Source organism: Moschus berezovskii, chromosome 23 (assembly GCF_049115385.1).
Source record: "Moschus berezovskii isolate FMDL1 chromosome 23, NW_MosBer_1.0, whole genome shotgun sequence".
NCBI classification, from domain to species: domain Eukaryota; kingdom Metazoa; phylum Chordata; class Mammalia; order Artiodactyla; family Moschidae; genus Moschus; species Moschus berezovskii.
Window position 1 is genome coordinate 20,726,987 of NC_142482.1, and position 23,555 is coordinate 20,750,541.

The following is a 23,555-nucleotide window of genomic DNA, read 5'->3' on the forward strand; positions in this document are numbered from 1 at the left end:
GATTAAATAAAAGAAGAACACAGTAGAGGGATTCCCAGTGGTTAAGAATCCGCCTGCCAGGGCAGGGGTTCGATCCCTGGTGTGGGAAAATACTACATCCCACGGGGCAACTAAGCCTGGGGGCCACAACTACTAAGCCCACATACCCTGCGGCCCATGATTCACAGCAAGAGAAGCCCTCACGCCTCAACTAGAGAAAGCCCACATGCAGCAACGAAGACCCAGAGCAGCCAAAAATAAAAACAAATATGGAAACCACTTTTATAAATAAATAAAATAGTGGTTAGCTAAAAAAAAAAAACACAGTGGACCAAAGTCCAATTTTTATCTGAGAATGTGATTAATTACACAATACATTTTTATTACAGAAAATCTGCAAATTAATGTGAAAAAGAATTAAAGTATAAAAAAAGAAAATAAACAACTATATAATCTCACAGTCACTGATAACCATTTGTAGTTTGTTCTTTATCCTTCAGGTAAAAGCAGACCCGTTTTAATGAACGAAAGCTATCTAAATACGCTTCATTATCTGATCAGTTATTTATTCAACTGGTATACCGAAATTTGATATCATATCCAATCACATGAATCATAAGAATAAAAAATAATAATAAAAAATTTTAGATGCAAATCCAATACTTCCTTTCAGCTTCCAATTAAAAATTTCATACTTTAGCCTCAGCTCTCTCCCAAAAGCCTCCTAAAATTTAAGTACTGTGCTACAGATTGAATGAATGCTTGTGCCCTTGCCCCCGCCCCAATTCCCTGTGAAACCCTAACTCCCAATGTGATGGTAATAGGAGGTGGAGCCTTTGCAAGGAGATTAAGTCACCCTCTCAGAGGATGGAATCAGTGTCCTTATAAAAGACATCCTAGAGAGCTCCCTTGCCCCTTCTATCACATGAGGTTACAGTGAAAAGTCATCTGTAAGCCAGGACCCTCACCAGACATCCAAACTTTTGGCACCCTGATCTTGGACTTCCCAGCTTACAGTCTATATTTTTGATATAGCAGCCTGAATGAAGAAAAATGGGAGGGAAAAGTCAGAAAAATCACAAGGACAAAATAAACAAGTGAGGAGGCAACATATGGGTCGCTAGAAAGCAGACAAGTGGTAAATGACTTAGCTGACCTGAAAAAGATGACTCCTCCCGGGTCAGCAGTGAGAACAAGTAGAAAAGCAATCCAACTTAAAATGAGGATTCCCCAAAAGGTTGAGAGATTAAGAGCACCAAGTACCCTACAAGTGAAGGTGAAGACATGGATAAAAACAGAAGTTATGCATTTATTTGCCCAAACTGTGCATTAGACCTCAGATCCCCAATTCAGTCTAAACACTGTGGAGGTAGTGACTGCCCCACCCTGGAGGAAATGGGTGGAGCTGGTAAGCCCTCAGTTAACAAACCCTACAGTCTGGCCCACAACTTCCAATTTACTTTTGTGTCCTACTCTTAAAGTAGATAGCTAAGAAACAAGTACTTAAGGTAAAAAGTAATATAAAAAACTAAAACAAGTAAACACAAAAGGCAACTTGAAGAAAACAGCTCTCAGGAGATCTCAGAAAGCAGAGCAAAAATTTTGTCAAAAGTTCATGAAAAGAAAAAAAAAGAAGACGGAAGACTAGACCAAAAAATCCAGTATATGGAAAATAGGCATAGTAAAGAAAGAGAACAGAGAAAATAAAGAGAAGGAAATCAAAGAATTAATTCAAGAAAATTTCTAAGATCTAAGAAAAAAAAATGGACAACAGAACAAAATAGAGAAATACAGAGAACAAACAGGTGGTTGCAAGAAAGAAGCAGCTAAGTGGAGGACAGAAATAAGTGAGGGAGATTAAGAGGAACTTCCAGGTGCAAAAAAAAATGAGTCACAGTTATGGAAATGTACAGCATGAGGAATATCAAGAGTAACCATCTTTGTACAGAGACATGCCATAACTACACTTACCAGACTTACTGTGGTGATCATTTTAAAATACACTGAAATATCAAATCACTATGTTATGTGACAGGAACTAACACAGTGTTGCTGTAGGTCAATCATACTTCAAAAACATAACTCCTTAAAAAAGATCAGATTTCTGGTTACCAGAGGCAGAGGGGGGAATTGCAGGAAGGCAGTCAAAAGCTACAAATTTCCAGATATATGATAAATAAGTACCAGGGATGCAATGTATAACACGATAAATATAATCAACACTGCCACATGTTATACACGAGAGCAAATTCTAAGAGCTATCTCACATGAAAAAAATTTTTTTTCTATTTCAATTTTGTATCTATATGAGATGATGGATGTTTACTAAACTTACTGTGATAATCATTTTATGATGTATATAGTGAAGTCATTATGCTGTAAACCTTAAATTTATACAGTGCTGTATGTCAGCCAAGGTCTTTCCAGGTGGCTCAGTGGTAAAAGAATCCGCCTGCCAATGCAGGAGACACAGGAGACGCAAATTCAATCCACTGGGTCAGGAAGAGCCCCTGGAGAAGGAAATGGCAACCCACTCCAGTATTCTTCCCTGAGAAATCCCATGGATGGAGAAGCCTGGTAGGCTACAGCACGTGGGATCACAAAAGAGTCATATACAACTTAGCGACTAAACATGTTAACCGAATCTCAATAAAACTGTAAGAAGAAAAAATAAGAGATATTCTGAGAGAACAGTTTCCACACTAAAAGGGCTCCCCAAAACTAAGCACAACGTAAGAGAATACAGGCTGAAATGCATTACTGTCAAGTTTCAGGACACTGGGGACACAGCTAAATTACCAAAAGCTTCCAAAGAGGGAAAATGCAGAATTCGAAGAACAAAGCACCAGGACAGCATCACATTTCAACATTTTCACTGAAAAACACAAGATAAAGGAACAATGCTTTCAAAAGTCTGAGAAAAATATTTCTAATCTTCAAATTGCTACCTAAACAATCCTGGGGTATTAACTAAACATCAGAGTAAAATAGTTTTCAGAATACGAAAGTCAAATTTTATCTCCTCTACACTCTCTATTGGAAAAGGAAATGGCAACCCACTCCAGTATTCTTGCCTAGAGAATCCCATGGACAGAGGAGCCTGGTGGTGGGCTGCTGTCCATAGGGTCACACAGAGTTGGACACGACTGAAGTGACTTAGCATGCAAGCATGCATTGGAGAAGGAAATGCAACCCACTCCAGTATTCTTGCCTGGAGACCAGGGACGGAGGAACCTGGAGGGCTGCCGTCTATGGGGTTGCACAGAGTCAGACACGACTGAAGCAACTTAGCAGCAGCAACGCTCTCTATAGGAAGTTTAAAAATGGGGTCCAGGAAACTGAGGTTCTGACAAAGTGGGGGAGAATATGCAGCAGACCAAGAGTTCTACCAGTCCTGTAGGTCAAACACTCTGCAAGAGACTTCTTCACAAAGATAAAACTGATAGAGAATACCTAAAGTGTCTCAACCTACTGAGAAGAGATTTGTAATTGGTCAAGAGTTTGAGGATAACTCAATTTTTAAAAATCTGATCCCTATACAGAAAAAAATAAAATTTTCTGTATATCCTGTATATAGACGTTGTATAGATGTTGAACTAAGCTGTACACCTGAACGTAATAAATAAAGCATTTTAAAACTACGATGGAGCAAACCAAAATATTAAGACAATTATTCCCCTTATGGCAGCAAAAGACTGCAGTAGAGGAAAAGGACTCCCAGCACACTAATGGCTCAAGTGTCAATGAGGAGTTTAAACAGTTAAAAAAGAAAACTGATGGAAAGAATTAAAATGGGAGCATCAGAGAGGATTAATGCAACTAAAAATAACCATGTGCTGGGAACAGCTCTAAATCTTTACACGTATTAATTTATCCAATCCTCAGATATAAACTGATATTACCCTTTACATATAAGGAACCAAGGCACAGAGAGAATAAAATAACTTGCCAAAGGTCACACAGATAGTAAACAGTAGAAGCTTTGAACTTTGCTCTTCACCACACCGGCTCTCACAAAGTAACATTCTCATCTCCCTATAAAAGTCAACAGATAATGGTCAAAACAAAAAAATCAACAGAGTGGTAAAAACCCAAAATTCAGTTGAAAGAATTTAAAAAGACTGCCTTTGGCGAATGACACACACACACCAATGCAACAGAAGAAGAAGAAGCTCAAAACCAAACCCAAATATACATATAAGCACAGCACTTCAAATCATTGAGGCAAGATGTGAATTTCACAATGAATGGGAAAACGGACTAATCATCTGAAAAACATGTTAGATATCAACCCCATTACACTGTCCAATAAATTTCAGCTGTATAGAAGATTTATAAGTAAATTATGCAATCATAAAGAAAATAGATGTGAATAATTATATAATAATTAGGGGGAGGACTTCTAAGCAGAAATCAAAAAGGAAAAGAGTGCTGGATTCAACATTATAAAAATTCACCAAAAAAACCTGCTACATGGTTTTAAAAAATTATAAACAATGTTAAAAGACAAACTGGAGGAAAGGCAAGCATTTAATAAACTATTTTCCTGAATATGCAAATGGCTCACACAAATCAATAAAAAACACAAACAGTAACAACCCAATAGAGGTGGAGAGAAAACACACACACAGAAGTCACAGGACAATACAAATGGCTTCCGTAAAGTTGGGGGGGGAACACAAATGGCCAATAAGGACAAAGAAAGATGTCCCACCTCACTCAGAATTACAGCAACACAAGTTAACAAGAATATATATTTATCCTATCAGACCAGCAAAAGGTGAAATACTTTTCTTCCATCGCTAAGAGGGTGGCAAAACAAGCACTCCTTGTATGTAGTAAAAATAAATACTGAAACAATACTCTTGAAGTGAATTTATACTACCTACTCTGGTCCCATCACTTCATGGGAAATAGATGGGGAAACAGTGGAAACAGTGTCAGACTTTATTTTTTTGGGCTCCAAAATCGCTGCAGATGCTGACTGCAGCCAGGAAATTAAAAGACGCTTACTCCTTGGAAAGAAAGTTATGACCAACTTAGAAAGCATATTAAAAAGCAGAGACATTACTTTGCCAACAAAGGTCCATCTAGTCAAGGCTATGGTTTTTCCAGTGGTCATGTATGGATGTGAGAGTTGGACTGTGAAGAAAGCTGATCGCCGAAGAATTGATGCTTTTGAACTGTGGTGCTGGAGAAAACTCTTGAGAGTAACTTGGACTGCAAGAAGATCCAACCAGTCCATTCTAAAGGAGATCGATCCTGGGTGTTCATTGGAAGGACTGATGCTAAAGCTGAAACTCCAATACTTTGGCCACCTCATGCGACTCAGTGAGTTGACTCACTGGAAAAGACTCTGATGCTGGGAAAGGTTGGGGGCGGGAGGAGAAGGGGACGACAGAGAATGAGATGGCTGGATGGCATCACCGACTCTGTGGACATGAGTTTGAGTGAACTCCGGGAATTGGTGATGGACAGGGAGGCCTGGCGTGCTGTGATTCATGGGGTCGTGGAGAGTCGGACACGACTGAGCGACTGAACTGAACCAAAATTTAAATTGCCCACACACCTATAGCCCCAGCAATCCCACTTCAAGGACTACATCCACAAGTTTGTATACCTAATACCAGAGTAGCTTTATAAAACCAAGTACCTGTCCATCAGTAAGAAAGTAGCTAAACAAATGTGGTCAGCCACAACTGAAAATACCAAGCATCCATTAAAAAAAAAAAAAGATGGTACACATTGTGAAGTTAAGCTAACTTAAGAACAGTGTGATTCCCTCTGTGTGTGTGTATTTTAAAGCATGACAGGGATAAGACTTCTATATATGAATGGTACACCAATATATCCTGCTCTCTCAGTTAAAAAATCTTGACAACCGAGGTGAATGATGGACCTAAAACGGCTTGGCCTAAAGTCCACACTAATAACACGTCAAAGTTTCTTTTAAAGCATTGAGTAGGGGCAAGTTTCTATATACAGGTAAAGGAATATTGTGAAGCCTTTAAAAATAAAAGTGTAAGGGCTTCTCTGGCAGTTCTATGGCTAAGACTTCGTCTTCCAAAGCAGGGGGTGTGGGTTTAATCCCTGGTTGGGGAGCTAAGATTCCACATGCCTTGAGGCCAAAACCCCAAAACAAAAGCAGTATCAAGACAAATTCAATAAAGATGCTAAAAATAATCACATTAAAAAAACTATTTAAAAAGGGTAGAATCTCATTAAGAATGGAGAAATGGTCACAAGACTTCTTTTTGTCACTGCTGTTGTTTGACTGGTTTATTTATTTGGCTGTGCTGTGTCTTAGTTGCAGTATACAGGCTTAGTAGTTGGGCAAATGGGCTTAGTTAGTTGCCCTGTGGCATGGGGGATCTTAATTCCCCGACCACATATTGAACCCCCATCCCCAGCAATGCAAGGCGGATTCTTAGCCACTGGGCCACAAGGCAAGTCCCATTATAAGAGATTTTTTAAGTGAAAACAGATTATAAATAGTGTGTATATGGGTTGAAGGGTATCCCCCTGAATTCATGTCCTCCCAGACTCTCAGAACCATAATCTTTGTAGATGTAGTCATAACAGATTTTCTTGTTTAGTTGCTAAGTTGTGTCTGACTCTTCTGTGACCCCATGGACTTTAGCCTGCCAGGTTCCTCTGTCCATGGGATTTCCCAGGTAAGAATACCAGAGTCGGTTACCAAGTTCTTCTTCAGGGGATCTTCCGGACCCAGGAATCAAACCTACATCTTTTACACTGGCAGGAGAATTCTTTGCAGCTGAGCCACCTGGGAAACCCCATAATTAGGTTGGACCCTAAATCCAATTGACTGGTGTCCTTTTTAGGAGACATATCCTCCCTTTCTGGCCCTACCCTACACACACACACACACACACGGAAAAAGGTCATGAGACTACTGAGACAGAAACGGGACTGAGGCAACTACCAGCCAAGGAATACCAAGAAATGCCAGGAGCTATCACAGCTAAGAAGAGGTAACAAAGAATTCTTCCCTAAGAACCTTTCAAGGAGGCATGATTCTGGCGATGCCCTGAATTCAGACTTCCAGCCTCCAGAGTGAGAGAATACATTTGTTTTAAGCCACCTAGTTTGTGGTAACCTGTTATGGCAGTCCAAGAAACCTGTACGGTGTGTAAAACACAACCATCAGGAGCGCAGAGTCTGGTCCCAGGCTGCTTATATTTTAATCCCACCATTTATTACCCACATAACTTTAGGTAACCTCTTTAACCTTACTCAGTTTCTAATTATTTTCTGCAAAATGAGGGTAACAGTATTTACCTCTTAGAATGTTTATGAACATGAAATTATATATTAAGCTTAATCACTTAAAACAAAACTCAGAATACAGCAAATACTCCACTTCTGTGATGCAAACACAGGTACAAACACAGCAGTATTAGAAGGATATAGGTCAAAAGGCTAACACTGTTTCTTTCTGAGTCCTCTAAGTGTGGCTTATTTGTTTCTTTTTGGTACTTCCTAGCTTATATGTAACAAGATTTATGCCATAATAAAATTATTATTATTAAATTTTAAAATAAAAAGGCAGCAGTTGCCAGTTACAGTTGTATGCAAACTCTATCCATCAGCTAATGACTTCCACTACTCAAAGTTGGTTATCAAAGTATTTTTTTAATTAAAAAGCAAAATTTACTTTAGAAGATAAAACACTGAAAAGCATTTAGAAGCACATGATTGTATCATTCAATCAATCATTAGTAAACTGCTGCTGCACAATAGGCTATGAATCACTGACCTCAAGCACAATAAGTCAAGTTCCAACTCCTGGAAACACATTGCAGACTCAAAGGTCAAACATTTTAAAGAAACACAACTGTTCATTTTTAAAGTGAGTCTTTTCAAACCCAGTACACAGTATATTCAATGGGGCTGAGTTTCATATTTGGAACAAACTGCTACTCCTCTCATACATTAACTTTAACAAATCACTAGAAAATCACTTACAAAATCAATTACCCTTCCACCAAGCAAAAAATGTATTAGTGTCATTTGCACAAGGTGGCTTAATAAAGAGTTAAGTCTCAGACTTCCCTGGTGGTCCAGTGGTTGAGAATCCACCCGCCAAGGCAGTTTGATCCTACTCTGGGAAGATTCCACATGCTGCAGAACAACAAAGCCCATGTGCCCCAGGTGCTGAGTCTGTGCCCTAGCGCCTGCGAGTCAAAACTCTCATGCCTTCGCGCCCTAGAGCCCATGCTCTGCAACGAGAAGCCACCCCAAGAAGCCCGCACACCCAGACTAGAGAAAGGCCGGGTGCAGCCAAAGGTAAAACAAATAATAAAATTTTAAAAAAAGAGTTAAACCTCTTCGGTGAGCTTTGGGTCCCTAAAAAGTTCCAATTATGAATGAAGTGTGTTCTCTGACAATACCTCATGAGTAAATTCAGTCAAGCACACTACTAGATGGTTTACTTACATATTTTGCTCTTAACACATCAAAACAAAGGTTTAATCTGGAATCACCAGATGGGAATCTGTTAATACAGTGAAGGAATTCTACTATATGTGAAGAGACCAAATCCACCACTGCATGGCATTTTTTTGTTGTTGCTGCTTTTTACTATGTGCTTTTTCTTATTGAAGTATAGTTGATTTACAATGTATTAGTTTCACCATTGCACTGTCAATTTAAAAAGTGTATCTATTTGATCAGCCTATCCAAGTACCTTGACAGCTAATTCAGTACCCACTGACGCTGAAGAGGTACAAGAGATATGGTACTCACTACTCTGGATAGGAAGAAGAATTATTAAAATAGCAATAAGCAATACCATTATTAAAAATTTTTACATACATTTAATTTTTTATATGTATGTACAAATATATGAACTTCCCTGGTGGATCAGTGGCAAAGAATCCACCTGCCAATGCAGGAGACACAGTTCAATCCCTGGGTGAAGAAGACCCTGCAGAAGGAAATGGCGACCCACTCCAGTATTCCTGCCTGGGAAATCTCATGAACAGAAGAGCCTGGTGGGCTACAGTCCATGGGGATGCAAAAGAGTCGAAAACAACTTAGTGACTAGACAACACATACATATACACACACGTAAAAAAACTACCTGTGTATACGTACAAAAGTCTATAGAAATGAACATTTTCTAAAGGGTACAGAAGAAACAGTAGTGGCTATATCTAGAAAGGAGCGGGGATTTTGCTTTTCACTATTTATCCAGAGGTTGCAAATGAGCGGCCCAAGGACCACATCCCACCTTCAAGACACGTGCTTTATTTGGCCCTCACAGTGTTTTAAAAATACTTAAAATGGATGCCAACAGTTGAAAATAAGGAAGCTTCCCATAAAAATCTGAATTTCTGGCTTCTCTTGAAAAACTGGAAAACTTGAAGAACATGAGGCCCCATCCAATGGCAAAGTTTGGCTTAAGTATCACACATCCTCTTTACAAAAGGCAAGTGCTTTCTAGCTCACATATACGTCATTTGTTCATGTCCATAAGCATTTTAGTTTGCAATTCCTGTTTAGACCCCTCTATACTACTTACTTGGAGGAGGAACCCTCCAGTATTGGCAACCCACTCCAGTATTCTTGCCTGGAGAATCCATGGACAGAGGAGCCTTGCGGGGTACAGTCCACGGAGTCACAAGAGTCAGACACAACTTAGTGACTAAACCACCACCACCACCACACTGCTTACTACCTGCTTATAATGCTTTTAAGTTTTCCTCAATAAAACAAAATGGAAGATCTTCCCTGATGACTCAGTGGTGAAGAACCTGCCTGTGAATGCAGGAGCCACGGGTTCGATCCCTGGTCCAGGAAGATCCCACATGGGTGGAACAACTAGACCCGTGTGCCCCTAAGTACCTAGCCTGTACTCTAGAACCCAGGAACCACAACTCCTGAAACCCACGCTCTAGGGCCCTCAAGCTGAAACGAGAGAAGCCACTACAAAGAGAGGCCTGGCGCACACTGCAATGGAGAGCACAGCTAAAAATGAAAACTTTGAAAATATACATATAATGGCAAAGATCCAAGAGAACTTTAGAAAGTTTACAGAATACTTTCCCCATTCACATCTATATAACTACAAATGCTACCTAATTTTGAATAATACATTCTCTCATAAACTGATTACAAAGGATATTTAGTTCAAGGAGACAGGCCTGGAAAGGCAGATATATAACATGGTGGAACCAACCTGTAGAGGGTTCAAATTTCTTCCAGAAACAATATTCTTGTGGATACTTAAATTTTAATTTGCTTTCATGTCATGTACGCCCAAATTAAACCTACAAACAAAATCGCCTGAAAGGAAGCTTAGTTTACAGAACTTGTTTCTTCTAATAGCACTAGACTTCAAGACTTCCATACAAACAAAATATTTGCTCTCATCTACCTTTAGGCAAGTATTTATTAGTACTTTAACAAGTATTTATTGAGCACATACACATACATAGCACTGCATCAGATGCTTAGGGAGAAACAAAGGCTGTTAGGGACAAGTTCCTCTCCAGGGTGTGTATATATATATGATATCTGGGTGTTGCAAAGAATCGTATATGATGTTATTAAAAAGGCAAGAGTGGAGTTCAGAGAAGACAGCACTACCAAGAATTAATGTCCCAATTTAAAAAAAAAAAGGATTTCATGAGGTATAAAGAGGAAATAATAGCATTCTAGGTAGAAGAAAAAAGTTAAAAGTTGGAAAAGCCAAAGAATGAGTGGCAAATGAGCAGGTGGCCAGCTTGAAAGGGGCAGAGAGGAGCAGAATATCCATCAGAAAAGACATGCCGGCTGGATCCCTCTAAGGAAAGTCCTGAAAGTCAAGTTAAAAGCTCTGCTCTCTAACTGGTCGGCAACCAAGCCCAAAGGTTCTGAGAAAGGAAGGGCCCTGATCGAAGCTGTGATTCAGAAAGACTGACCTGGTAGTGAGATATCCACAAAACGGACTGGAGGAGGAGAGCCTGGTGCAAAACACCAGTTTGGAGACTATTCCAATGTTACCCTGTTAAAGTGGTAATATAATCTATCAACTAAAGTGATGGCAAGGAGAATGGAAAAGAAGACAGTTGGGAGATACACTGCAGAGTGGAAATGAACTGGATTTGGCAAATGATCTGGGGTGTTCAGGAAGGAGAGGGCACAGGAAATAACTCAGTTTGAGGCTTCTGTCTGGAAGATGACTGGAGCTGTTAACAGAACAGAGAAAAGTCAGAAAAACTTGAAAGACTGGGGGTGGGCTAGAGAGGACTGACCTTTTCAACATACATTTAGTTTTGGGTGCCGATAGAACATGGATAAGTTTTTTCCCCCAACAGAAAAACATGCACACTTTTCTTGACCAATTTTCAGGGGTGGGCAAAGATAGTAAAGTACATATTAAATCAAATTAAAGGATATATTTAGTGCAGTCAATGAGAAACCAGTTCCAGAGCATATGATATGACAAAATTAAACTACAGAATAAAGATGGACTCCTACCTCAACGAAATGCAAAAATTAACTAAAAATAGATCAGTGACCTAAATATAACAACTGAAACCCTAAGATTCTTAGAAGAAAACAGAGGTAAATCTTCACAATCTTGGATAGGCAATGAATTAGCTGTAACACTAAAAGCGCAAGCAGCAACAAAAAATTAAACTTGACCTCATTAAAATTAAAAACATTTATGCCCCAAAGGACATTAACAAGAAAATTTTAAAAATAATCCACAGAACTGGAGAAAATATTTGCAAATCATATCTGATAAGGGTCTAATATATCCAGAATATATAAAGAACTCTTATAACCGAACAATAAAAAATCCAGTTAGAAAACCAGCAAAGGACTTGAACAGACATTTCACCAATAAAGATATACAAATGGCCAACAAACACATAAAAAGACATTCAATATGATGAGTAATCAGAGAAATACAATCAATCTCACAATGAGGTACCACTTCAGACTCAATATAAAAATGGCATACAAGTGTTAGCAAGTTTGTAGAAAAATTGGTACAGACCCTCAACCTTGCTAGGGGAATGTATCAGATTGCTGCAAAAGTAACTGCGGTTTTGCTCTGTTGAATTTTGATGTTTGATATTGGAATACATTCTTAAATAAATGTGGTTATGTTTAATGCACATTTCTCGCATCACTTTTCTTGCTAATGACTTGCTGTTTATTTAACATTTATTTTAGACTATGGAAATGATGTTAGACAAAAAGCAAAGTCAAGCGATTTTCTTATTCAAGTTCAATATGGGTCATAAAACAGTGGAGACAACTCTCAACATCAACAATGCATGTGGCCCAGAAACTGCTAACAAACATACAGTGCAGTTCAATAAGTTGTGCAAAGGAAACGAGAGAGCCTTGAAGATGAGGAGCATAATGGCCAGCCATCAGAAGTTGAAAATGACCAACTGAGAGATCAAAGCTGATTCTCTTACAACTACAGGAGAAGTTGCTGTCGAACATTCTATGATCATTTGGCATTTGAAGCAAATTTAAAAGGTGAAAAGGCTGGGTAAGTGGGTGCCCCTTGAGCTGCCCCAAATAAAAAATTCAGTGTTTGAGAAGTGTCTTCTCTTATTCTATGCAACAATGAACCATTTCTCAGATTGTGACATGTGATGAAAAGTGAATTCTAGGGCTTCCCTGGTGGCTCAATGGTAAAGAATCCACCTGCAAAAGCAGGAGACACAGGTTCAATCCCTGGCCCAGGAAGATCCCACACATGTTGGGGAGCAACTAAGCCTGTGCACCACAACCACTGAGCCCATGCTCCAGAGCCCAGGAGCCCCAAGTACTGAACCCACGTACTGCAACCACCGAAGCCCGTGCACCCTAGAGTCCATGCTCCCCAACAAGAGAAGCTGCCGCAATGAGAAGCCCTTGCACCACAAGTAGAGAGTAGCCCCCACTTGCCACAACGAGAGAAAAGCCAACACAGCAATGAAGACCCAGCAAAAAAATACATAAATAAAATTTTTTTAAAAAGTAGATTGTATACAACAACTGGTGATGATCGGCTCATGCTCGGAGAGAGAAGAAGCTCCAAAGCCAAACTTGCATCAAAAAAAGGTCATGGTCACTGTTTGGTGGTCTGCTGCCAGTCTGATCCACTACAGCTTTCTGAATCCTGGCGAAACCATTAATTACATTTGAGAAGTAGAGACGTATGCTCAGCAAATGGATGAGATGTACTGAAAACTGCAACACCTACAGCCAGTCTTAGGTCAACAGAAAGGGCCCAATCCTTCTTCATGACATCGCCTGACTGCAGGTCACACAACCAATGCTTCAAAAGTTGAATGAATTGGGCTATGAAGTTCTGCCTCATCTGTCATCTGACCTCTCACCAACCGACTACCACTTCAAGCATCTTAACAACTTGTTACAGGGAAAATGCTTCCACAACCAGCAGGAGGCAGAAAATGCTTTCCAAGAGTTCACTGAATCCTGAAGCTCAGATTTTTAGTTACAAACTTAAAAACAAACTTACTTCTCATTAGCAACAATGTGTTGATTATAATGGTTCCTATTTTGATTAATAAAGATGTGATCGAGTCTAGACAGTCTGAAACTGCAATTACTTTTTCACCAACCTAATAAATGACTCAGCCACTGTGGAAAATAATTTGGTGGCTCCTCAAAAAGTTAAACATTGAATTACCATATCACCCAGCAATCCAACTATGTATATATCCAAAGAACTGAAAACAAGTACTCAAACAAATACATCAAAACTCACACTCATAGCAGTACTATTCACAAGAGCCAATGGTGGAAATGGCTCCAAATGTCCACCAACAGATGAATGGACAAACTGCGTTTATACACATACAATGGAATATTACAGAGCCATTAGTGGTTTGGTCACTAAGTCGTGTCTGACTCTTGGAACCCCATGGACTGTAGCCTGCCAGGCTCCTCTGTCCGTGGGATTTTCCAGACAAGAATACTGGAGTGGGTTGCCATTTCCTTCTCCAGGGGATCTTCCCAACCCAGGTCTCCTATATTCAGGCAGATTCTTTACTGACTGAGCTACAAGGGAAGCCACATAGCCACGAGAAGGAATGAAGTACTGATGGATATTAGACACAACACAGATGAAGTCTGAAAGAAGACACACACAAAAAGGAAAAACATTTTGATTCCATTTATATAAAATATCCAGAACAGGTACATCCACAGAGAAAGAATTCAGACTGCCAGAGGCTGGGTGGAGAAGGGAATAGGAAACAACTTCTTAGTGGGTGTGGGGTCTCCTTCTGGAGTGATGAAAATGTCTTAGCTACATAAAGGTATGGTTGCACATCATGAATACACTAAATGCCATTTGAATTGTTCACTTTACCATGGTTCAATTTTAAGTCAATTTCACCGCAATTTTTAAAAAATCAACAATATTCCAAAGCAAAAATAAAATTAAGCTCCAGCTCACTTCTGATCCCATTAACCACATTCTTGCCAAGCCAATCATTCAGACAGCTCTGTTCTACTTGCTCCTTCCTGGTTTCACTCAGGAAACCTAACATGACACAACTTTTCCATCAATTCAAATCCCCCAACCATGTCAAACCTTCTAAGAAACCTGCCCATAGTAAGCAGTCAATAGTTGTGAATCACTGGTTCTGTCTGATTCAGTCCATCCCTACCAGTTCTGAAGCTTTCCTCAGTTAATTCAGCATCAATATATGAATGCTTCTTCCTTATTATCCCCAAGCTTTTTCTCTCTTAGTTTCAGGCATGCTCTTTCCCTACTAGAGAGCAAATGATGATAGAGGCTGTCTTCTGCTTTGTATTACACTATCTACCAGGGGTCCATCCAAAATACATTTGCTTAAATACTGTCTGGTTGAGGGAACTCTTTGGTAGTCCAGTGGTCAGGAATCAGTGCCCAGATTCAGTCCCTGGTAAGGGCACAAAGATCCCACAAGTCGTGTGGCCAATAAATAAATAAATACTGTCAGGTTAAGTTTTTGCTGCTATGTGCTAAACAAATTGGGGTGGGGAATCGAAAGATAAGAGGTAAAGAAACACCTCCACCCACCCAAGCTATAATGGAGACTAGTTCTGACTTGATATATAATCAGAAATGCCAGTCTCACAGCAATTGAACAGTACAGGACAACAATGTAACTTTTATCATCCTTGTTTTAAAACTAAAAGGAGTCTGGATATACCATTTGTAAACTATTTTATATTACACCCAGAGTCCCAACCTTTGTGTGCCACTCAAAAAAGACCAATAAAGAAATAAACAAGTGGGGAAGAAAGCCCAAAGCAAGAACTCCCAATCCTCTTAAAAATGCAACAGCGTGGTCAACACTCTATCACTGTTATGCAAGCCTTCCTACTCTGTTCCTAAAGCTGCTGCTTGGCACACATTTTTAAAGGAAACCATCATTAACATGTTTTAATCTGTCATAAAGACAGGGGCTTCTAGATTTATACGTATACACCAGCAAGTGGATCAGAAACTCTTTTAGCATACATGTGACTGAGAAAGGGATCTCGATCAGGCAGGGGAGGCACTGTGAGACCAGAGAAGTACACCTGACTTTCACCTCTAGGTTCTGATTCCACTTCATTGCACAGCAGTTATACCTTCATGTTACCCAGAACGGTACCTCTGACAAAGTTGAAAGTCTACAGGACATTATTTAACAAAAATGTTTTTCCCTGAGTTATTTTTCTAAAAAATCATCTGCTCCATCCATAATGGGTGCATGCAGTCTTCCAAAAAATAAACACTGCTTCCTGAAGATACCTGTAGGCAACCTAGATGTTGCAACACCCAAACTGCAAAGCACTAGCCTAATGAATGCTGTTGTTTAGTTGCTAAGTCATGTCCCACTTTTGTGAGACCCTACAGACTGTAGTCTGCCAGGCTTCTCTAGGTCCATGGGATTTTCCAGGCAACAATACTGGAGCAGGTTGCCATTTCCTTCTCCAGGGGATTCTCCTGACCCAGGGATGAAACCCGCGTCTCCTGCACTGGCAGGTGGAGTCCACCACTGGCCACCAGGGAAGGCTAGCCTAATGAATAGGAGGGACAGAACAACCAACACTGTCTATATGCTCGTCAGAGATAATTAACTTATCTCTATAATAAGAAATAGGGCTTTCTCAGGTGGCCACAGTGGTAAAGAACCCACCTGCCAATGCAGGAGACATACCCTGGAGTAGAAATGGCAACCCACTCCAGTATTCTTGCCTGGAGAATTCTATGGACAGAGGAGCCCGGTGGGCTATAGTCCATGGGGTCGCAAAGAGTCGAAAACAACTGAAGCGACTTAGCATGCACGCATAATGAGAAATAACTTCCACGTTAATGTCCTCCAAAAAAAACCCTAGAAGTGTTAGTCGCCTCTGGTCACAAATGCTAAAGAATAACTCACCTTGAAAACATAACAGAGACAAATGACTTAGAGCGAACACAACTGAATTTAAAATCTTATGTTGCACTAAACTGTACATTTAAAACTGATTAAAAATGGTAAATTTTATGTTATGTATATCACACCACAATTAAACTCTGCTCTCAATCCTGTTGGTTTTTGTTGGGGAAAAAATAAATCTATCAGATTACATTAAAGGGTGAGAAACCATTAAATTGAATGTTTTTAAATTATGTATGGTTGAAAACTTCTAGTGATTTGTATTAATAGAGGCTTTCTGACATTTTAAGGAAGGTGTTTATTAGATATTTATCTCCAAGGAGGACACAAATGAAAAAAGCTTAAATTACAGTAAGAAAGACCTACATTTGAAATAATGCTAACTAGAAAAGTAATTAAACACTACAATAAGGTACCATGCAAATTTCTTCCCTTGAGGATTCAAGAATAAGCTATTTAGAAGAGTTAAATGCAATCTTGCAGGAAAAACTGGAATGAAACAGAGAATCTTAAGCCAGCTTCCAGTTTCAGAATTCCAAATTCTATACTCACAGCCTAATAGTGTCTTTAGAAGACATTCCACCTATAGAAAGTTATTCTAATATACAAATCATTTCAGTTTGGCTTCAGATACTGGGTTCCTTCACAATACCATTTATGTACTTTATATACTCAGGAACTGAAAATTGACTACTTTTGTTAAGAAGCAGTTCCACCAATCTCCAGCAACATACCTGCCAGCTCATGTATAAACAGTACAAAACTGAAATAATACTGGGTTCCAAATTAAACAGAAACACCTACATAGTGCACATCCAACCTAAGACAAAAAAAAAAAAAAATCTGTTTACAGGGTTCAGTTCAATTCAGTTCAGTCGCTCAGTCGTGACCAACTCTTTGGGACCCCATGAATCACAGCACACCAGGCCTCCCTGTCCATCACCAACTCCTGGAGTTCACTCAAACTCATGTCCATAGAGTCGGTGATGCCATCCAGCCATCTCATTCTCTGTCGTCCCCATCTCCTCCCACCCCCAATCCCTCCCAGCATCAGAGTCTTTTCCAGTGAGTCAACTCGTCGCATGAGGTGGCCAAAGTATTGGAGTTTCAGCTTTAGCATCAGTCCTTCCAATGAACATCCAGGATCGATCTCCTTCAGAATGGACTGGTTGGATCTCCTTGCAGTCCAAGGGACTCTCAAGAGTCTTTTCCAATACCACAGTTCAAAAGCATCATCAATTCTTCGGCGATCAGCTTTCTTCACAGTCCAACTCTCACATCCATACATGACCACTGGAAAAACCATAGCCTTGACTAGACGGACCTTTGTTGGCAAAGTAATGTCTCTGCTTTTTAATATACTATCTAGGTTGGTCATAACTTTCCTTCCAAGGAGTAAGCGTCTTTTACAGGGTAGGAAATGTATAAGGCCAAAACACTCAATTTTGTCAGTTTTTAACAGTTTCTTAAAAAGTTGCTGGTTAACAACAGAAAATAAATTCTTGCTTTTGAAAACAAATACATGGTCTTTCCAAACAGGGTTTCATTTTAGAAGACTCATTTTAAGCCTTCATTTTAAAACTATTATTTTTATTTTACCACATTTTTTAAAACCATCACTAGACAACTGAATGGCGGTTACTTACTACAACCCGAAACAGGCACTTAGGAAGTCACAGGTTAATCATCTCAAACTCAACAGGTTAACCACAGCAATTTGAGAGAAGTTTTGACAACCTGTATCAGGACTATCTCAAAAGTTTTCAAAATCAGACATTAAATGATGCTTAAAAACAATACATTTCTAGACTTCAGATATTTAATACACAAATATTTTGACCAAGTATGCATTCATGTATGTATTTTATTTTAGCTAGACTTTATTAATTATAATTAGTTTAAAATAAAAATCTAACAAGACAAATTTAGCCAGGTCAACACTGGAATCAAAACACAATACTGGATTATGAAGCTAACTGCTTTCACTGGAAAAAGAATAACAAGCCTTACTTCCTTCCGTTCACAAATTTTTCACTTTATAATCAAAGAAAATAAATAAGACTTGCACAGTCAAAAAAAATAGGTAATGTACTTACAGCTGCGTTATCACTGAATAGTCTGGATACTCAAGAAGCTGCTGATTTCTAACTGCTTTGAAAGCTGAATGCATTTCGAATGGCTCGCTCCTGCACTCAGAAATGTGTCACACCTTGCTTTACAAAGATAACATCTTCTCAGAACACATGCTGCTCTGTCACTAAGCTTAAGAATTTTTAGATAAAATTCAAATAAAATTTTTATCATGCAACCATAATTTTTTTTTCTTATCCACACTGAGCCTCACCTTTCACGACACTTAAAACAATCCTTTATGTTAAACACATATACCTCAAGCATATAAAATTCATTACATTGTTTTTGTAGCCATAATAATTGGACTAATAAATACTGACTCCAAAAAACTAAAAACTTATTAGGGCAGGATTTAAGTGGTACAACTCGCAAGAGGGTAGGGAGAAATAATGATTTCTACCAAACTGGCAGCAACAATATGCCAAGTTTCCTATGCTGAACTAGTGTAAACAAAGAAGAAAAGGACCTGGGGGTGGGAAGCAGGCAGGCAAGGGTACAACCCTCCTCAAGATATAGCTTTACTTCCAAATTTCACCAGGGTAATACCTCTGCTCAGTGTTTTCAATAACCCCTGTCACTCTCTATTAAACACACAGGCTGGTGCTCAGGAAACGACTGGAAGCAGTAGTCCGTGTTGGACATAAAAGTGGGGATCAGAAATACTTCTAAACATCTAGGAAGTCAATCCCAGTCTTACTACATCAACTTTAAAGATAAAACAACAGGAACCACCAATGATGTTACACACAAAAATATTCACACATCACCTTTGGAGCCACCACAGCTACAAAACTCTCATTTATAAGAAGAGCACCACTCAGGATAGGGTTGAATGAGAAAGGGGATAAAGACAAAGCTTACAGACTCTTTTTCTGGCATGGCTTGAGGCATCCAGTAGACACGGAATAAAGGGGAGCCTGGCTCTGTAAGTCATGCCAAAAGAAACAAGATTCCACATGCCAGGGGACTGAGTGCCCAACACAGAGAGCAAAGGGCAAACATCTCATGGCTTTCTGACCAAAGAAAGATGAGCTGCTTCACCTGAAATCCTTTCAAAAGAAGTCTAATAGTCTCCACTTCATCACTCACCTTGAGTGAACTCGACAACCCCTCCGCAGAGAACAAGGGGAAACCTTGCTTATCAGAAACAGCAAGTGCTCCACCCAAAACCAAGAACACTCCTGTAGTCTAAGTTATCAAGGTCCTCTGTCCCAAATCAGTCTTCTACAAGAAGACTCCAAGCCAAAAAGTCAAGTTCTCCATCTTCCCTAACGTCTAACAACCCAGCATTTTTTTTTCCGGCAAGTGCCTCTGTGATAAGCCCCTCTCCCTTCCCGCACTCTGGAGCCCAGAGCTCCAGTCCCGTCAGAAAAGTTCCCTCCCCCAGGATAATCTCCTCTCCTCCACTTTTCCTCAGGTTTTCCCCAGACCCTGCCCCCCGGGTCTAGCACGCCCGGTCCTCCATTAGTAGATCCCACCCCCTCCCTGGCACAGCTCCTGGAAAGTCCTCTTTCTTACCCTACTCACTTGTCCTTCCCTGTAAAGTTTTCCCCTTTTTCCTGTCTGCTCTCGAATGGAGGCACACTTTAAGAGAGACGCACACAAATGATCTGTTCTCAGTTCTTAACTCCCAAGTCTCACCCGCGTGCGCCTGGTTCTGCCCACAGCACCCAATTCTCTCCCGGAGTTTCCCCTCAAACCCCGTCATCTTCAGCCTCTAACTCCATACCCCAAGCTCTTTTTCCACTCCGCAAAGTCGGATTTTCCGCTTTACTTTTAGCCAACGCCATGGCCCCCTTCCTCCCAGGTGGACCCCGTTCCTCGAGGCTCAAGCCCTTTTCCTCCTCTTCCCACGTTCCTCGGCCGCTAATAACACTCCTCCGAACCTCAGCACCAGCCCCCCCACCTCCCTTCCGCCTCTCCGGCCCCCCGTGCCCCCCAACTCTCCTCCTATGCCCCCCTCCAGCCCTGCTCGGGCCCCTAATTCCTCCCAGGCCCCGAGGGCTCCCCGCACGCCCTCCCCGCCCCTGGAGAGGGGTGTCCCTCAGAGCCCGCCCGGCCCGCCCTGCCGCCGAGCTCGGGTGTCCCTTCCCTTCCCCTCGGGGCCCCGAGGCCGCTGCCAGGGGCTGGCGCGGCGGCGGAGCCGGCTCACCAGTTGGTCATGTCCAGGAAGAAGGCGCAGCCGGCCGGGTTGAGCTGGAAGCCGAGCAACCGCTGAAACTCGGAGATGAGCACGTCCTTGTCCGTGGTGCCCAGGCAGCTGAACTTCTGCATCAGCTCGGGGTCCAGGTCCACGTCCATACCCTCCATGGCTGGGGCCGGACACTCGCTTCCCCGCCTCCTCACAACCAAGCAGCCGCCGCGCCGCCGGGCCCGGGGACCGGGAGGGGGCCCGCTGCTAGCTGGCGCCGCGAGCCCGCTCCGCTGAGGTAGGCCCCGGGCCTCTCACCGCCTCATCGGGGTAAACTCTATCAGCCGCTCACTCGCTCTCGCGCTCCCCCCCTCCCACCCCCCCCGGCGCCGCCGCCTCCGCCGCCGCCGCCTCTAGCTGCGCCGCCGCCTCCGCCTCCTCCCGCGCCGCGCCCACTGCGCAAGCGTCGCCAGCCTAGGCCCCGCCCCTTCCTCTCTCGGAGGCCCGCCCTCAGTGGCGTCACAACCCCGTGACGTCCCCCGCGTGACCTCACCGCGGTGGGGCGAGGGGGCGGGCGGAAGGAAGGAGGAAGGGGAAGGCCGGGCGGCGCGGGGAGGTGACTCCCGGCCTGACCTTTTCCTCTCCCCGCCCCTACCCTGAGGAGGAGGAGTTAAACCCTCGGCCTTGAGCCGCGGAGGGGGGAAACCTGGGGGCTCTTGGTCTTCGACCACGCGAGCATTTTGGAGGTGAGGAAGCTGAAGTCGGGAAAGAAACTAGAGATCAGGACGAGATCCAAGTACCAGATTGCAGAGGGATAATGCCCTGAATAGTTGGTTGCCGGCCACACACTTGGTGGCACCGGTGCTGTTTTGTTATGCAACGGTAGTCTCCACTCTCCGGAAAGTAAAGGAGGCCTCGGTGCAAACGGCAATCACGGGTCCAAGCGAACACCGCATATAATCTTCCACCCACTCCGTCAACACCAAGCCTCTCAAAATAAAGTTTAAGTCATGAGAATGTGACCTGCCTTGTTTCGTTTTTAGAAGGCAAAGTGTTAACTGTGCATTTAGTACGTATAGTACCTGATCAAGGCCGCATTTCAAAACTAAAGAATAAGAAAGGAAGCATAGGGACTAGCTTTGCTGCTGCTGCTGAGTCACTTCAGTCGTGTCCGACTCTGTGTGACCCCATAGACGGAAGCCCACCAGGCTCCCCCGTCCCTGGGATTCTCCAGGCAAGAACACTGGAGTGGGTTGCCATTTCCTTCTCCAATGTGTGAAAGTGAAAAGTGAAAGTGAAGTCGCTCAGTCGTGTCCGACCCTTAGCGACCCCACGGACTGCAGCCTAGCAGGCTCCTCCAGCCGTGGGATTTTCTGGGCAAGAGTACTGGAGTGGCTTGCCATTGCCTTCTACCTTGTCTACCTCCCTTCATCCTTTCTTTCACCACGTTTGCCCGACACTCTCCTACATCCCCATGGGGGAAAGATGAATAAGAAATATCTCCTGCCTTTTAAGTGGCTCTCTGTCTTAAGGAAAGTAAGATCCAGAAAGTTTGTATGCCTTGTCCGAAAACACAGAACCGCAAAACTAGAAACTTATTTCATTCCTATGTTTTCCATAACAATTTCAACAAGTAGACAGAATAAGAGACCAGCAGCATCTGGGGTGCCGTGAGATTTTGGAAAGGCAAAAAGACTCTACTTCCTTCTGAATACTACCAAATGAGACTAAAAGGTTTTAAAAGCGTCTGAGGTCGCACACGTTTGGGAAAAATTCTCATTCTACCAGTTATCGGTAATCATGCTGCTTGTCCAGATTGGTTTGTTGTAAGGATTAAAGAGTTAACAATATATAAACGCAGTACCCTGCCTGCTCCCTAAGAAGCACTCAAGAAACGGTAACTAATATTGTGACCGTAAACTTGAGGAGATGACTGTGGGGTTGCTGCTGCTGCTGCTAAGTTGCTTCAGTCGTGGCCGACTCTGTGCGACCCCATAGACAGCAGCCCACCAGGCTCCCCCGTCCCTGCGATTCTCCAGGCAAGAATACTGGAGTGGGTTGCCATTTCCTTCTCCCGACTGTGGGGTTAGATAGTAGTAATACAAGTAATGCAAGACGGGTTACTTCTTCCCCTGGTCCCTCTTCTACTTCACTTCTCCTACTTGTCCTCTGTTAAAATATGATGTGTCCTTGCTCTTTTCTTAATAAGGGGCCACCCTTTCTCCAATGATTTTTTTTCTCCTACTGTCTGAATCTTATGGATGATGGAACAAGAACACATAAAGATTATAAAAATCCCAACTTTAGAGCTGAAAGGAACTGAGACTGTCTACAAGCAAAGGAATTGAAACTTAGAGAATTGATTAACCCGAAATGACACAGCTAGTAATTACACAAATTCTCAGTCTAGCACTCTATCCACTACATCCTGCTACAGTTCCCTTTTGAGTTCAATGTGGCCTTAAATTACAAAATAATTCAAAATGTATACACTTTCCCAGGAACTGTTTTAACTTGCACATTCATAAAGTTGTGTTGACCAAGGATCTAAAGAAGAGAATGTTACTGAAACCTGATGATTCTATTAGAATGCTGACCCAAAGGAAATTAAAATTCTTTGCCAATGTCAGTCAGTACTAGGGTCTCAGCTCACACCTAAACAGTCCACATAATACAAAAAGATCCTTATTTGCAAGAGACCCAAATGGCTCAGAGCCTCAGTTCATGATGGGAGCTATCTCAAAGCAATATAACTACTCCTTAAGTGAATTCTGAAACTTTATGGGGACATTTCTGGTTCTCACGAGATTGGAGGTTGTACCCTGAACATTAATTCCCTGAAGACCAGGGATGCTAAACATCTACAATTCTTGGGACAGTGATGCCCAATAAATATTGTCCTATCTCTAACCACT

The 23,555-nt window shown here is 41.7% G+C and overlaps 1 protein-coding gene across 5 annotated transcripts in view; it reads right to left on the minus strand.

Moving 5' to 3' along the window:
- ILRUN (inflammation and lipid regulator with UBA-like and NBR1-like domains) overlaps positions 1-21,025 on the minus strand; it is a 109,039-nt gene extending 88,014 nt beyond the window's left edge. For 2 of the 5 annotated variants that reach the window (XM_088831436.1, XM_055407066.2), the window contains exon 1: positions 20,662-21,025. In XM_088831436.1, the coding sequence (XP_088687562.1) occupies positions 20,662-20,819 (158 nt within the window). In that variant the 5' untranslated portion in view covers positions 20,820-21,025. The remainder of the gene's footprint in view (positions 1-20,661) is intronic. The other 3 variants (XM_055407065.2, XM_088831435.1, XM_055407067.2) reach the window with 2 other exon arrangements.
- Between the last annotated feature and the right edge of the window lie 2,530 nt (positions 21,026-23,555).